This window comes from Rhinatrema bivittatum, unplaced genomic scaffold, assembly GCF_901001135.1.
Source record: "Rhinatrema bivittatum unplaced genomic scaffold, aRhiBiv1.1, whole genome shotgun sequence".
In the NCBI taxonomy this organism is placed as follows: domain Eukaryota; kingdom Metazoa; phylum Chordata; class Amphibia; order Gymnophiona; family Rhinatrematidae; genus Rhinatrema; species Rhinatrema bivittatum.
The window spans coordinates 1,175,534-1,188,703 of NW_021820249.1; the positions used below are offsets into that span (position 1 = coordinate 1,175,534).

Consider the following 13,170-nt stretch of genomic DNA (forward strand, 5'->3'; position numbering starts at 1 on the left):
CCAATTGTTCCATAAACTGTCATTTATTCCATCCAGGAACTTTATCTCTCTCACATGTCCCGATGATACATTTACCCAGTCAATATTGGGGTAATTGAAATCTCCCATTATTACCGCACTACCAAGTTTGTTAGCTTCCCTAATTTCTCTTAGCATTTCACTGTCTGTCTCACCATCTTGACCAGGTGGATGGTAGTATACCCCTATCACTATAGTCTTCCCCAACACACAAGGGATTTCTACCCATAAAGATTTGATTGTGCATTTAGTCTCATGCAGGATGTTTATCCTGTTGGACTCTATGCCATCCCGGACATAAAGCGCCACACCGCCTCTCGGGTGCTCCTCTCTGTCATTGCGATATTGAGACTCCCCCTTCCCCAAAAGATTCCCCAGTTCCTTACAAAACTGAATCCCTCTTCCCTGCACCATCGTCTGATCCACGCATTGAGACTCCGGAGCTCTGCCTGCCTCTGGGGACCTGAGCGTGGAACAGGGAGCATTTCAGAGAATGCTACCCTGGAGGTTCTGGATTTAAGGTTCTGGATTTAATCTTTCTACCTAAGAGCCTAAATTTGGCTTCCAGAACCTCCCTTCCAATTTTCCTATGTCGTTGGTGCCCACAAGTACCATGACAGCCGGCTCCTCCCCAGCACTGTCTAAAATACACTCTCCTTATATTAAGGAGACTACCATTGTAAATTATAAATTGTATTCTCTGGTTATGACTTTCTTGTTTTATCTATCCTTCCTACTGCCTATTTATCTTACCCCCCGCCCAGTTACATTCTCCTTGTTGAAATGTATTTTCCAAGCTTTAAGTTATTATGTGAACCGGTATGATGTACCCACTAATGCCGGTATATAAAAGTTTCTAAATAAATAAATAAATAAATAAATAAAATACTATCTAGGTGACGCGTGAGGTCCGCCACCTTCACACCAGGTAGGCATGTTACCAGGCAATCCTCTCGCCCACCAGCCACCCAGCTGTCTAAATTCCTAATAATTGAATCACCAAATATGACGGCTGACCTAACCCTTCCCTCCTGGCAGTTGGCCTTGGAGACACAACATCGATGCAAGAGGACAATGTAACACCTGGAGAGCAGGTCCTTGCTACAGGATCCTTTCCTGCTGCACCAGGTTGATGCTCTCCAATCAAGAGGGAGGAGGATCAGGAACTGGGTGAGGAGTAAGAAGGAGGCAATGGAGAAGGAAAGAGCTAGGGATGGAGAAGATGGGAGAAGCGAAAGATTAGGAATCTGGGATGGGGAAAAGGAGAGAGAGAGAGAGAAGCTCTTGGACTGAGGAAGTGGAGGAGGGGTAGGAAGGGTTGGGGAGTGGGTTGCAGGATCTGGAGAGAAGGGAGAGGAAGGAAGGGAAGTTCCAGGATCTGATAGCTAGAATCCAGGATCAAAGGAGAGAGGATTTGAATTGCAGTGGGTGGGAAGTGTCCTACCATGCTCTGGTCCTGCTCTTCTTTGCATCCCCTCTCTAACATTCCACCCAATATCACACACACATACATACACTTCACTGCTCTCTCTCACACACATGAACACTGCCCCTATCCTTGTTCCCCTCTCTCTCTCTCACAAACATCTCATCCTCTGGCCTCTCTTCCCACCCTTTAATGATCTCTGCTCAGCCTTTCCTAATCTCCCCCAAATGAGTCCCCCTTGCTTTGTCTGCTGCAGGCTCTTCTGTTCATTGCATGCTGCCTGGACGGGAGAGGCTGGATGAGGAAGGAGAGAGCTGTTCTCTGCTGAGTGAGATTAAGCACAACTGAAAAGCTTAAACCTTCAGCCAGCCTGTGCATACCACCCTATGCATAGGCCTATTGTGCGTATTGACAAATCCAGGCCTGGGTTATGTGATCTTGCTGCTAACATTTGTAGCAAACCTCATGAGCTGCAGCTAACTTCAATTTAAATAACGTGGCTTGCAAATGTTTCAGCAAGCCGTGTTATTTGATAACTATAGTTCAGAATATTAATGAGCTCACCAGCATGTGTTTGCATGCTACTGAACTCATTTTAATATACACAATGGAAGGGCACATTTAATTCTCGTTATTTTAAATATATTGCATTATCCACACATTAGGCTATATATCACATGTTGTGGGAAAGGCCACTTAGTGCCATTTTGGAAAATGGCCATCATTGAACCCAGAGGCTAGGGGATGCTCTGGGCACCTACCAGCCTTTTTTTTTTTCAAGTATGGGGTCCAGCTAGGGTGGGGGTCCACTACACCATCAGGAATCTGTTTCTGTATAAGAGGGTGGAATGTGGGTGATTTACCAGGCTCCAGTAAATTGATGGGGGAGAGAGATGATACCGAGGGTTGAGATCAACCCTCAAGAAGAGCAGGCAGTGCAGGTAGAGAGCATGAGCAATGCCCCTGGCATTTTTTCTCGGGTCTAACTTCTATCTGAGGTTCAGTGCCAGCATCAGGGAATCGTGGAAGAAAACCCAGATATGGGGGCATTTTAAAGTGAGGAAGGGCCCACATTTTGTTCAGTGTATTGACTGCAGGAAGGATATTCGTCGATGGAAGCAAGCAGGGCATTTGACAGATGCTAGTATGCAGCATCACCTGCAGAAGCAGCACCCGCTAGCATCGGGAGGGTAGAAGTACTAACCTGGGGTCCCCTCCTGCCATTCCAAATAAAATCCAGAAGAAAGGGGCTGAAAGGGGGAGACTTTACTAAGCTGATCCAACGGCCCCTTCCACCAGTCAGGTGGCAGGCCAGCAGCCCCCACACTTGCGTCCAAAGCAGCAGCCCAGCATACAGGAAATCGACAGGTTGCTGCCCACCCTGTACAGCCAGTGCCATGGTGATAATCAGGTGCAACTGCCTAAGGCAGAGGGGAGTAGCGTGCATTTTACCAGTGACATCTGGACCAGCATGAATGCTGTGCACTCTTATCTCTCTCTGAAGGCACACTGGTGGGACCTGGGTGAGGCAGGAGCTGGCAGCAGCTCTGCTGGGAATGGAGCATCTGGGTGCAGGGGGGCTGTGCTACCCACCCAGTCCCCCCATACCTCATGCGATATCCTATCAGCCATAAGGAAGATGCTGGAGGGTTGACAGCTAGACCGGAGAGGCAAGTTTCTATGTGATAGAAAATGGTGCAAACATGGTAAAGGCAATAGCCAGTAAAATATTATCTTCTCAGGTTTATTCATAAGAAATTTACTCAGCTGTTCAGGTTGAGAAAGCACATATGATGTTGTGCCGGAGGTGAACCCTTGGGCCAAGGTAGGGTTAACACTACCAGTAGGAGGGATCCTATGGATCCCCACCGTCAGCAGGCAGAGAGGGTTCAAGGATGGAGGCCAGCTGGCGCTTCACCAATACCAGAGGCAGAGGTTCCCCGCGGGTTGAGCCTTTAGGTACCAGGGCTGGCTGGGCTTAGGTGGGCCTCCATATGTCATCGTCGATGGAAAGGCAGAGAGGTCAACTCAGAGGCAGCAACAGTAAGATGGAGATTTCTGTACTGGATGAGGCGGAGTCGCGGACACTCGGGCACCAATAAAACCAAAGTCAGACAGAGGGCACCTGAGCAAGAAAAGGCCGAACCCTGAATAGGCCAGGATATAGACTGAAGAGGTATCGTAGAGCAAGCTGGAGTCAGGGCCGGCGGCAATCAAGGACCGGTGGCAAGGCAAGACTGAAGTCTGGGCGAGGAGAGAGTCAAAATCGTAGTCAGGCAATGCAGAGGTCCAGGCTTGGAGAGAGTCAATGGCGTAGTCAGGCAATGCAGAGGTCCGGGCTTGGAGAGAGTCAATGGCGTAGTCAGGCAATGCAGAGTTCCGGGCTTGGAGAGAGTCAATGGCGTAGTCAGGCAATGCAGAGGTCCGGGCTTGGAGAGAGTCAATGGCGTAGTCAGGCAATGCAGAGGTCCGGGCTTGGAGAGAGTCAATGACGTAGTCAGGCAATGCAGAGGTCCGGGCTTGGAGAGAGTCAATGACGTAGTCAGGCAATGCAGAGGTCCGGGCTTGGAGAGAGTCAATAGCATAGTCAGGCAATACAGAGGTCGTGTCCGAGAAGGCAATCCAATGAAGGGTTAGGAATCAGGGACAAAGAACAGGAACAGGAACTTGCAGGGATCAGGAACCAGGAACGCAGTAGAATCACCAAGAGGCAACAAGTACACGACCAGCGCGGAGACCTGTTGCAAAAGTCAATCATTGGAAGCCTAGCCCGCCTTAAATACCGGAGCTTCGGTGACGTCATCATCCGGGGCCACGGCCAAGTTCCCGCCGCAGGCCCTTTATAAGTAGCAATGATGCGCGTGCCTAGGGAGGGGCGCGGTGCTGAACCGTGGCATCTCTCCACAGGCCACGGGGAGATGCCCGACATGGGGGCGGATTTTAAAAGGCGCGCGAATAGCCTACTTTTGTTTGCGCTCCAGGCGCAAACAAAAGTACGCTGGATTTTAGTAGATACGCGCGGAGCCGCGCGTATCCGCTAAAATCCTGGATCGGCGCGCGCAAGGCTATCGATTTCGTATAGCCGGCGCGCGCCAAGCCGCGCTGCCTACCCCCGTTCCCTCCAAGGCCGCTCCGAAATCGGAGCGGCCTCGGAGGGAACTTTCCTTTGCCCTCCCCTCACCTTCCCCTCCCTTCCCCTACCTAACCCACCCGCCCGGCCCTGTCTAAACCCCCCCCTTACCTTTGTCGGGGGATTTACGCCTCCCTCCGGGAGGCGTAAATCCCCCGACAAAGGGCCCTGCTCCCTCCAGGAGGCGTAAATCCCCGCACGCGAGCGGGCCTCCTGCGCGCCGGGCCGCAACCTGGGGGCGGGTACGGAGGGCGCGGCCACGCCCCCGGACCGCCCCGGGCCGTAGCCACGCCCCCGTACCCGCCCCCAAAACGCTGCCGACACGCCCCCGAAACGCCGCGACGACCGGACCCGCCCCCCGACACGCCCCCCTCGGAGAACCCCGGGACTTACGCGAGTCCCGGGGCTCTGCGCGCACCGGGAGGCCTATGTAAAATAGGCTTCCCGGCGCGCAGGGCCCTGCTCGCGTAAATCCGCCCGGTTTTGGGCGGATTTACGCGAGCAGGGCTCTGAAAATCCGCCCCATGGAGAACAGAGGTCTGTAGCTGAAGCTGAGGCACCAGGGGTGACCCGAGCTCGTAGCCAGCGGCCCACTGCCACCAGAGATGAGGAACTAGGCACTGGATTTGCCAGAGAGAGGTGAGGGTCCATGCCATGCATCTGCCGCGGCCGGCACACGCAACAGTACCCCACCCTTATGCCCCCCCCCCCTTTTGCAGGTCTGGGCTTGCCCGGATGGGCACGATGAAATTGAAGGAGCAGGTTTTTATCCAAGATGTTATGAGCTGGTTCCCAAGAATTCTCTTCCGGGCCATAACCCTCCCAGGAAAGGAGGTATTCCCACCGGCGGCCCCTAAGGCGAACATCAAGGACTTCCTGGACCTTGTAGGTAGTGCTGGATTCTGCAACCAGCGGAGATGGTTCAGGAACTTTTCGTGAAGGCCACAATAGGACCACTGGCTTCAGAAGTGATACGTGGAACGTATTATGGATTCCTAATGTTGGCGGCAGCCAAAACTGTTATGTAACTGGTTCAACACAACGAATGATTAGAAAAGGTTCGATGTACCTTGGTGCAAACCTTTGGGAAGGTATCTTAAGCCGAATATACTGAATGCTTAACCAGACTTTATGGTCAGGAAGAAACTCAGGAGCAGAGCGCCGATGGATGTCCGCAGACTTCTTGGCCCGGGATGTGGCTTGGCATAAGCGAATATTCGTCTGATTCCAGAGTGTCTTGAGGGCATCAGCAGTAGCTTGTGCAGCAGGAGAGGGCACAGATAACAGTATGGGGAATGGTGGTAGTGGTTGCTTCCTATATACGATAGAGAAGGGCGATGTACCTGTGGCAGCAGCAATATGGGAGCTGTGGGAGAACTTCGCCCAAGGAAGGAGTTCATACCAGTTGTCTTGATGGTGAAGGAAGGATTTTAAGGAGTAATTCATTCGCTCAGCTTACCTGTTGGCTTGCGGATGGTACGCTGTGGTTAAACTGATGTTGATGCCAAATTTATTGCAGAGGGCGCGCCAGTATCGGACGACAAATTGTGGACCTCTGTCAGAAGCAATGTGCTTGGGTAAGCCGTGTAGCCGAAATATATGGAGAAAGAACAGGCGTGCCAATTCGGGAGCAGGCCAGGTAGTGGAACAAAATGGGTCATTTTAGAAAATCTATCTATGGTAACCCATATAACTGTGTGACCCTTGGATGACGGCAAGTCCGCAATGAAATCTGTGGAGAGATGTGTCCATGGTTCTTTGGGAGCTGGAAGTGGCTGGAGCAAACCCCATGGTTGACCGACCGGGGTTTTCTGTTGAGCACAAGTATTGCAGGAATTAACGTACACTTTAACATCAAAGACCATAGTGGGCCACCAGAAGAACCGCTGGAGTAAAGCTAGGGTTCACGCTCACCCTGGGTGACCGGCAAACTTAGAGTCATGTGCCCACCGGAGGATTCTTTCACGGAGGCGAAGGGGCACAACAGTCTTCCCAGTCAGGACTGGGTAAGTTGCAGACAAACAAATACAGACTGGGTCAATAATGTGAAACCCCTGTGAAGGGAACCATACACTTACAGGGGTACTTAAGGAAAGCAGCAAGCTTAAATGTTTCTTAATACAAGTTTTAAAAAATGTTTTTCTTCTATTCTGGGTAGTGCAATGTTCCATTTGCTGTGCAAGGAAAGGAACTTCACAGTTTTTCACCAGTTTCAGAATCCAACATCTCCTTATGTGCGCAATGACTTGGGAAGCCTCCTTCTCAGCACTCCCCAAAACGTGGAACGCCAGCTCAGAAAGCTTGTTTCCTTCTTCATGAAGATCCTGCTCTTCTGCCTTACATTTCTAATGCACATCTGCTATTGTTTCTCTCTTGAAATTATACTACAGATCGATACTACAATTACTGTCCATGGCTGGGCAGTGTCCAGAATATCACTAATTTCCTGAAGGTATAGAAGCGGTGACCAATAAAATATACATTGGGAGGGGAGGGGGCTGCTTTACTAATAGTTCTGCAATTATCTTCTCTATTTCAAAATAATTGTTAAACTTACCCTTCTGAGCCATCAAACCAAACCTTCTTATAGTTCTTTGTGTATCTTAAGCCAATCCAGTAATTTCTGCTGCTCTGAATTGGAAAGTTCTGAAAGACATAATGTGATTAAATCACTGCACATGCTATCTTATTTCTACTCATAAGAACATAAGATATGCCATACTGGGTCAGACCGAGAGCCCATCAAGCCCAGGATCCTGTTTCCAACAGTGACCAATCCAAGACACAAGTATCTGGCAAGTACCCAAACATTAAATAAATCACAAGCTACTATTGCTTATTAATTAATAGCAGTTTATGGATTTTTCCTCTATGAACTTATCCAAACCTTTTTTAAACCCACTTACACTAACTCCTGTAGCCAAATCCTCTGGCAATGAATTCCAGAGCTTAACTATGCACTGAGGGGCGGATTTTCAGAGCCCTGCTCGCCTAAATCCACCCAAAACCGGGCGGATTTAGGCGAGCAGGGCCCTGCGCGCCGGTGAGCCTATTTTACATAGGCCTACCGGCGCGAGCAGAGCCCCGGGACTCGCGTAAGTCCCGGGGTTCTCCGAGGGGGGCGTGTCGGGGGCGTGTCGGGGGCGGGCCCGGTCGTCGCGGCATTTCGGGGGCGTGTCGGCAGCGTTTTGGGGGCGGGTACGGGGCGTGGCTACGGCCCGGGGCGGTCCGGGGCGTGGCCGCGCCCTCCGTACCCGCCCCCAGGTCGCGGCCCGGCGCGCAGGAGGCCCACTCGCGCGCGGGGATTTACTTCTCCCTCCGGGAGGCGTAAATCCCCGGAGAAAGGTAAGGGGGGGGTGTAGACAGGGCCGGGCGGGTGGGTTAGGTAGAGGAAGGGAGGGGAAGGTGAGGGGAGGGCGTTAGAGGATTCCCTCCAAGGCCGCTCCGATTTCGGAGCGGCCTTGGAGGGAACGGGGATAGGCTGCGCGGCTCGGCGCACGCCGGCTATACAAAATCGATAGCCTTTCACGCGCCGATCCAGGTTTTTAGCAGATACGCGCGGCTCCGCGCGTATCTACTAAAATCCAGCGTACTTTTGTTTGCGCCTGGAGCGCAAACAAAAGTAGGCTATTCGCGGAGTCTGAAAATCCGCCCCTGAGTGAAAAAGAATTTTCTCCGATTAGTTTTAAATGTGCCACATGCTAACTTCATGGAGTGCCCCCTAGTCTTTCTACTATCCGAAAGAGTAAATAACCGATTCACATCTACCCTTTCTAGACCTCTCATGATTTTAAACACCTCTATCATATCCCCCCTCAGTCGTCTCTTCTCCAAGCTGAAAAGTCCTAACCTCTTTAGTCTTTCCTCTTAGGGGAGCTGTTCCATTCCCCTTATCATTTTGGTAGCCCTTCCCTGTACCTTCTCAGCACTGCTACAAAAATATTTTACATTATTAAAGACAGAAATCACTGTTCATGTCAAACATTGATATATATAGATTTCTACTGACCATTTTCAGTTACAGAATGTCATACATAGAATTAAAGCTCAAAAGAGCAGTTGTAGCTGGTACATCCATATTAATCCATATGTAGCTAGAGTTCAGAGCTCTGCCCCCTGCCCTACCCTACCCCACCCTCCACCCTTATCCGGACTAGCAGACTGAGCATGTAGATGTATTTGAATTACTTTCTTACCAGAGACACGTTGCTTTGTAAGGAGTCTAATGGGGCCTTACAGACACACCAACAATGTATAAATTATGTTAAAATCCAAACTCACAGTGTTGTGAGGAAAGAGAAATACTTACTGGAGCTAGCAGGAAGCTCTATCAGGGGTAGATTTCAGAATCCCAATATGTGCCAGGGCGACCAGTTGTAGAAATAAAAGCAGCTGAGGAGGTGGTGGTCGGTTGTCAGCTGTTCTGTGGCCACTTTAGCATTTAGACAGGTAATAGGCATTAGGATGTCATGCCTTGCATATTTATGGTGTCCAGCAAACCCACTGGGGTAGCACGGTACAGCCATTTAAGAGAACCTCTGCCTCTTGATGATAAAGACCAGCAGCTTATTGAAAAGTGTTTCAACTTCCCAGTTCTGTTTACCTTGAAATCTAGATGCAGTGGAATTCAGATCCCTGACAGATAGCTGGTTATGGACTTGTATAGCTCTCAGTCTCTGGTTTCAGAAATGGCCCAGATGATGGTCTAGAGCAATGATTCTCAGCGTAGTCCTTGGGGCACACCTAAGCCATTCAGGTTGCCAAGATATCCAGAATAAATAGGAATGAGATAGATTTGGTGCACTGCCTCCACTGTATGCAAATCTATTTCATTGTGTGCCTACTCATTGTGTTTATCCTGAAAATCTGACTGGGTAAGTGGGTCCTGAGGACTGGGTTGAGAACCACTAATCTGGAGATTAGTAAAATGCAGGTAGGCAAGGTCTACCTCTAGCCTGAGTGTATGCAAATAAGTCAGAGCAGTTTTAAAGACTGAATAACAATGTGGTTAGCATCGAGGCAGCATCATGTTTCATAAGACAGGGATGAATAACCTTCAAGTTATTGGGATACTTCCTTGTTCCCAGCAACCCCTTTTCAGGGCCAATTCAGGTCCTTGGAGTTGTGGTTATTGACCCTGGCATGAGGCCCACTTCTTCCAGCACCTAAGCCATATCTATGCTAAGAGTTTGGCCCAGTGGCTAAAGCACCAATCTCTCCCCATGAGCAGCCACTCGTTCAAGCCCCACCAGCAGTTGAACCTGACAGAATGGTAGCAATCAGTTTTCTGTTCATTTGTTTGTACATGTTTATTATTATACTGATTATATGCATGCAGTAAAGATATAAGACAATACAGTGAAACTAATCCACCTAAGCACATTGTTGAGACATAGTTATCTATTGTGCTTTATATAAATGTGACCATCAAATCAAGAAGCCAAAGGTCCTTATTAACAAAGTTGAGAGGGTCTAAACAAGACCACATATAAAGTATAATCATTGGTCATCAACATGTGAACTATCTTTAGAGATATTTTCTTTGCAAATAAAATGACTTTGTTTTATGGTAAATCTGTTTTTTATTTTTGAACAGAAATGAACAACACACAAAGAGCGACATATGATACATAATGTGTTCTTTTACATATCATACAACTGTAGACTTTATGATCCTACATTTCTCCCTCAGAATCCCTTCCTATCCCTTCCTATCCCTCCCCCAACCCGCCCGACCCCTGTGCACTGAAAGGGACCCAAGAAGAAAAGTCTGAGAAGGATGTCGTCTATAACATCTGAAAGTATAGTAGCACCATGGATTCCATGTCTCAAACATCTATACGGTTAAGAAAGAGACTTTTCAGGATTCCTCCCAGCAACAGGGTGGGGCTCCTAAGATGGCTGCACGCTGAGAGGCTCGGGAAGCCAGGATTCTTGAAGCTTCTGAAAATTACCTTTTTTTTTTAAATAATGCCTGCGAAAAGAAAGGGGAAAATTCATGTTTTCCCCTCGGTCTTTTTACCTTCAGTAGTGGGACAACAAGAAATCACGAACTTCCTTAGTCCGGCAACAAACTTTCCAAGGAACGAGGATCCCGCTGGACTAGACGGGGAGAGAACGTCTCTGTCCTTGGAGGAGTTATCCTTGAGTCCAGACCTAAGACAAAGGCCGACGCAGAGGGCTGAGACAGTGTTGCAGCACGGACCGCTTATCGGTGAACACCTTCCTGGATTGCCAGCAGAGGGAATAGCAGTAACTGCAGCTCCAATGGGACTTGCGGCTACAAACAATCCAGGGACACCGAATGGCAACATAATATCAGGTACCGGGCTAGGACCAGGGGTAATCGGGGAAGAACCCTCGGGAGGAACTCTGCAAAATCCTGCGGGAGGAGTACCCGAATTTGCCCCGTTGGTTGTCCCTGAACGCCCTCAGGTTATAACTCTTGTCGCTTTGTGGGAAATGATGGCAGGCATAGTGAATACCTTCAATGGTTTTAATACAAGACTGGAGCATTCAATATTACAAAGTACTACAATTACTTCTCAAATGCAAAAACAGATAAATGTGATTATTGATAAAGTTCATGTTTTGGAAGAGAAGGAGTCTGGAAATTTGGAGTTCAAAGCTGCCACAGTAAGAGAGAGAGATACCCTTGCTAAGAGGATTGAGACTCTGGAAAATAAGCCAAGGCAATTGAATTTGCGTATTTTGAATTTTCCAAGAGTGATCGGAGAGACTCCATATACCACCTTAAAGAAATTTATGGGGGAAATACTGGGAGTATCCCAGGAAGAACTTCCATCTATTAATAAATGTTATTTCCTCCCAAAGTCTGCAGCAACAGCTACTGCTCAGAACTGGCAAGGGAACCTCACTGAAATAATAGAAAATTCAGATATTAATGTACTGGAGCGAGCAACACTTCTGGTCTCCTTTATTTCCTTAACAGATTTACAACTGGTTATGAGAAAATATTTTGGTTCTTTTCCAGTTTCATATATGAATGCTAATGTAAAAATCTACCCTGACTTGGCTGCTGCTACACAAATAAGACGTAGAGGCTTTTAGCCCTACGTCAGGAAGTGATTGCCTTAGGTTTTTCTTTTATGTTAAAGTTTCCGTGTAAATGCGTGCTCAAGAAAGGAGTAGATACCTTTATTCTTTTTTCTCCTGAACAGTTAAAATCCTTTATTGATTTGAGAAAGCCAGCCACATCGACTCCCACAAATGTATGATTTATTTTTTTTTGTTTGCTGCATAGAGTGTAAAGGCCATTTTCCTTTTGAATATTTTATTTCCTGTAATTCTCTCTTTAAATTCCATGGAGTTGTCCCATTAATGATATTGATTTTTGGGTAAATGGAAATATTTCGATAACAAAAGATGGTGAAGTAATGTGATAGGATTTAGTTTCATCTAGTTTTATTTAATTTTTTTGTTTTCCTTCTAATATTATAATTGGTTGTTCCATTTTCTGTATTGCAAAAATAATGAATTTTTGTAAACTGAAAAGCAGACAAATAAAGAATAAAAAAAAAAAAAGAAAGAAACTTTTCGAGTTCTGTGGCAAGGTGAGAATAAACGGCATCCGGACTGCATTGATAGCCCTCCTGGTCGGTATCGATAAGTGGCTAGAAGCCAAGGTTTCCATCGTTAGCAGTTGTATGATAGACGAGCGCCAACATGATAAGGATGCCCCCTCCGGTTTCCTCCATACCGTAAGGATGGCTTTACAGGCCAATGAGCAAACTTTTGTAATCCAAATACTATGTCCCTTCTTCCCCTGAAATGGTCGCGGAAGATCCCGAAGAGTGCCACCAGTGGGGAAAGTAGAATCTTTAGTCCCAAAGTATTATTTATGAAGCGGAAGACTTTCTTCCAAAAGTTTTGCACTACTGGGCAACTCCAAAAAGAATGACCCAAATGTGCTCCCGCCGAGCCACACTTTATGCAGGCGTCCATAGTGGCGAACCCTGCTTTATATGCTTGGTGTGGAGAAATATACATCCTGTAAATAATTTTATAGTGGGTCTTCCTCAGAAGCATATTGCTGGTTATCTTTTTCGTTATGGCAAAGGCAGATTTCAACACTGAAACAGCTATGGGTTGCACAAGTTCCAATTGCCATTTAAGTCGCACCACCTCCAGGAACCATTGTTTGTAAGTGTTTTCCAGCTGTCTGTAAAAATATGAGACAGTGTTTCTGAGGATTATCAGGATCAAACCACATGCGCAGAAATTGCCACTTAGTGTCCGAGAAGTTGGATTGACCCAGTGATCTCACATAATGCCAAGCTTGGAAATATTGATAAACGTCTCCGGACGAGATCCCATAGAGGATGCAGAGCCCAGGAAAGTCAAGGAATGTCCCATCCGCATGTATCATTTGGCCAATACAGGTAAGTTTTAACTGCTCCCAGGTACGGAATTGGGAGGCTCCAGAGCCCACTGTGAAAGTTGGATTGCCGCAAAGCAGGAGGAACGGTGATGCACCAGCCGGTAACGACGCCTTTTGCATGAGCCACTTCCATGTCTGCCATAGTGGTCGCAGTAAAAGTCCCGAGCTGATGGTTGTCGAGATAGATGCAGTCGC

The 13,170-nt window shown here is 47.9% G+C and overlaps 1 protein-coding gene across 1 annotated transcript in view; it reads right to left on the reverse strand.

Annotated features, from left to right (window-relative positions):
• Nucleotides 1-13,170, reverse strand: part of LOC115081289 (B-cell differentiation antigen CD72-like) — a 122,363-nt gene that overhangs the window by 51,839 nt on the left and 57,354 nt on the right. Inside the window, exon 3 of the mRNA XM_029585782.1 lies at nt 7,132-7,220. Within this exon, the coding sequence (XP_029441642.1) occupies nt 7,132-7,220 (89 nt within the window). The remainder of the gene's footprint in view (nt 1-7,131; nt 7,221-13,170) is intronic.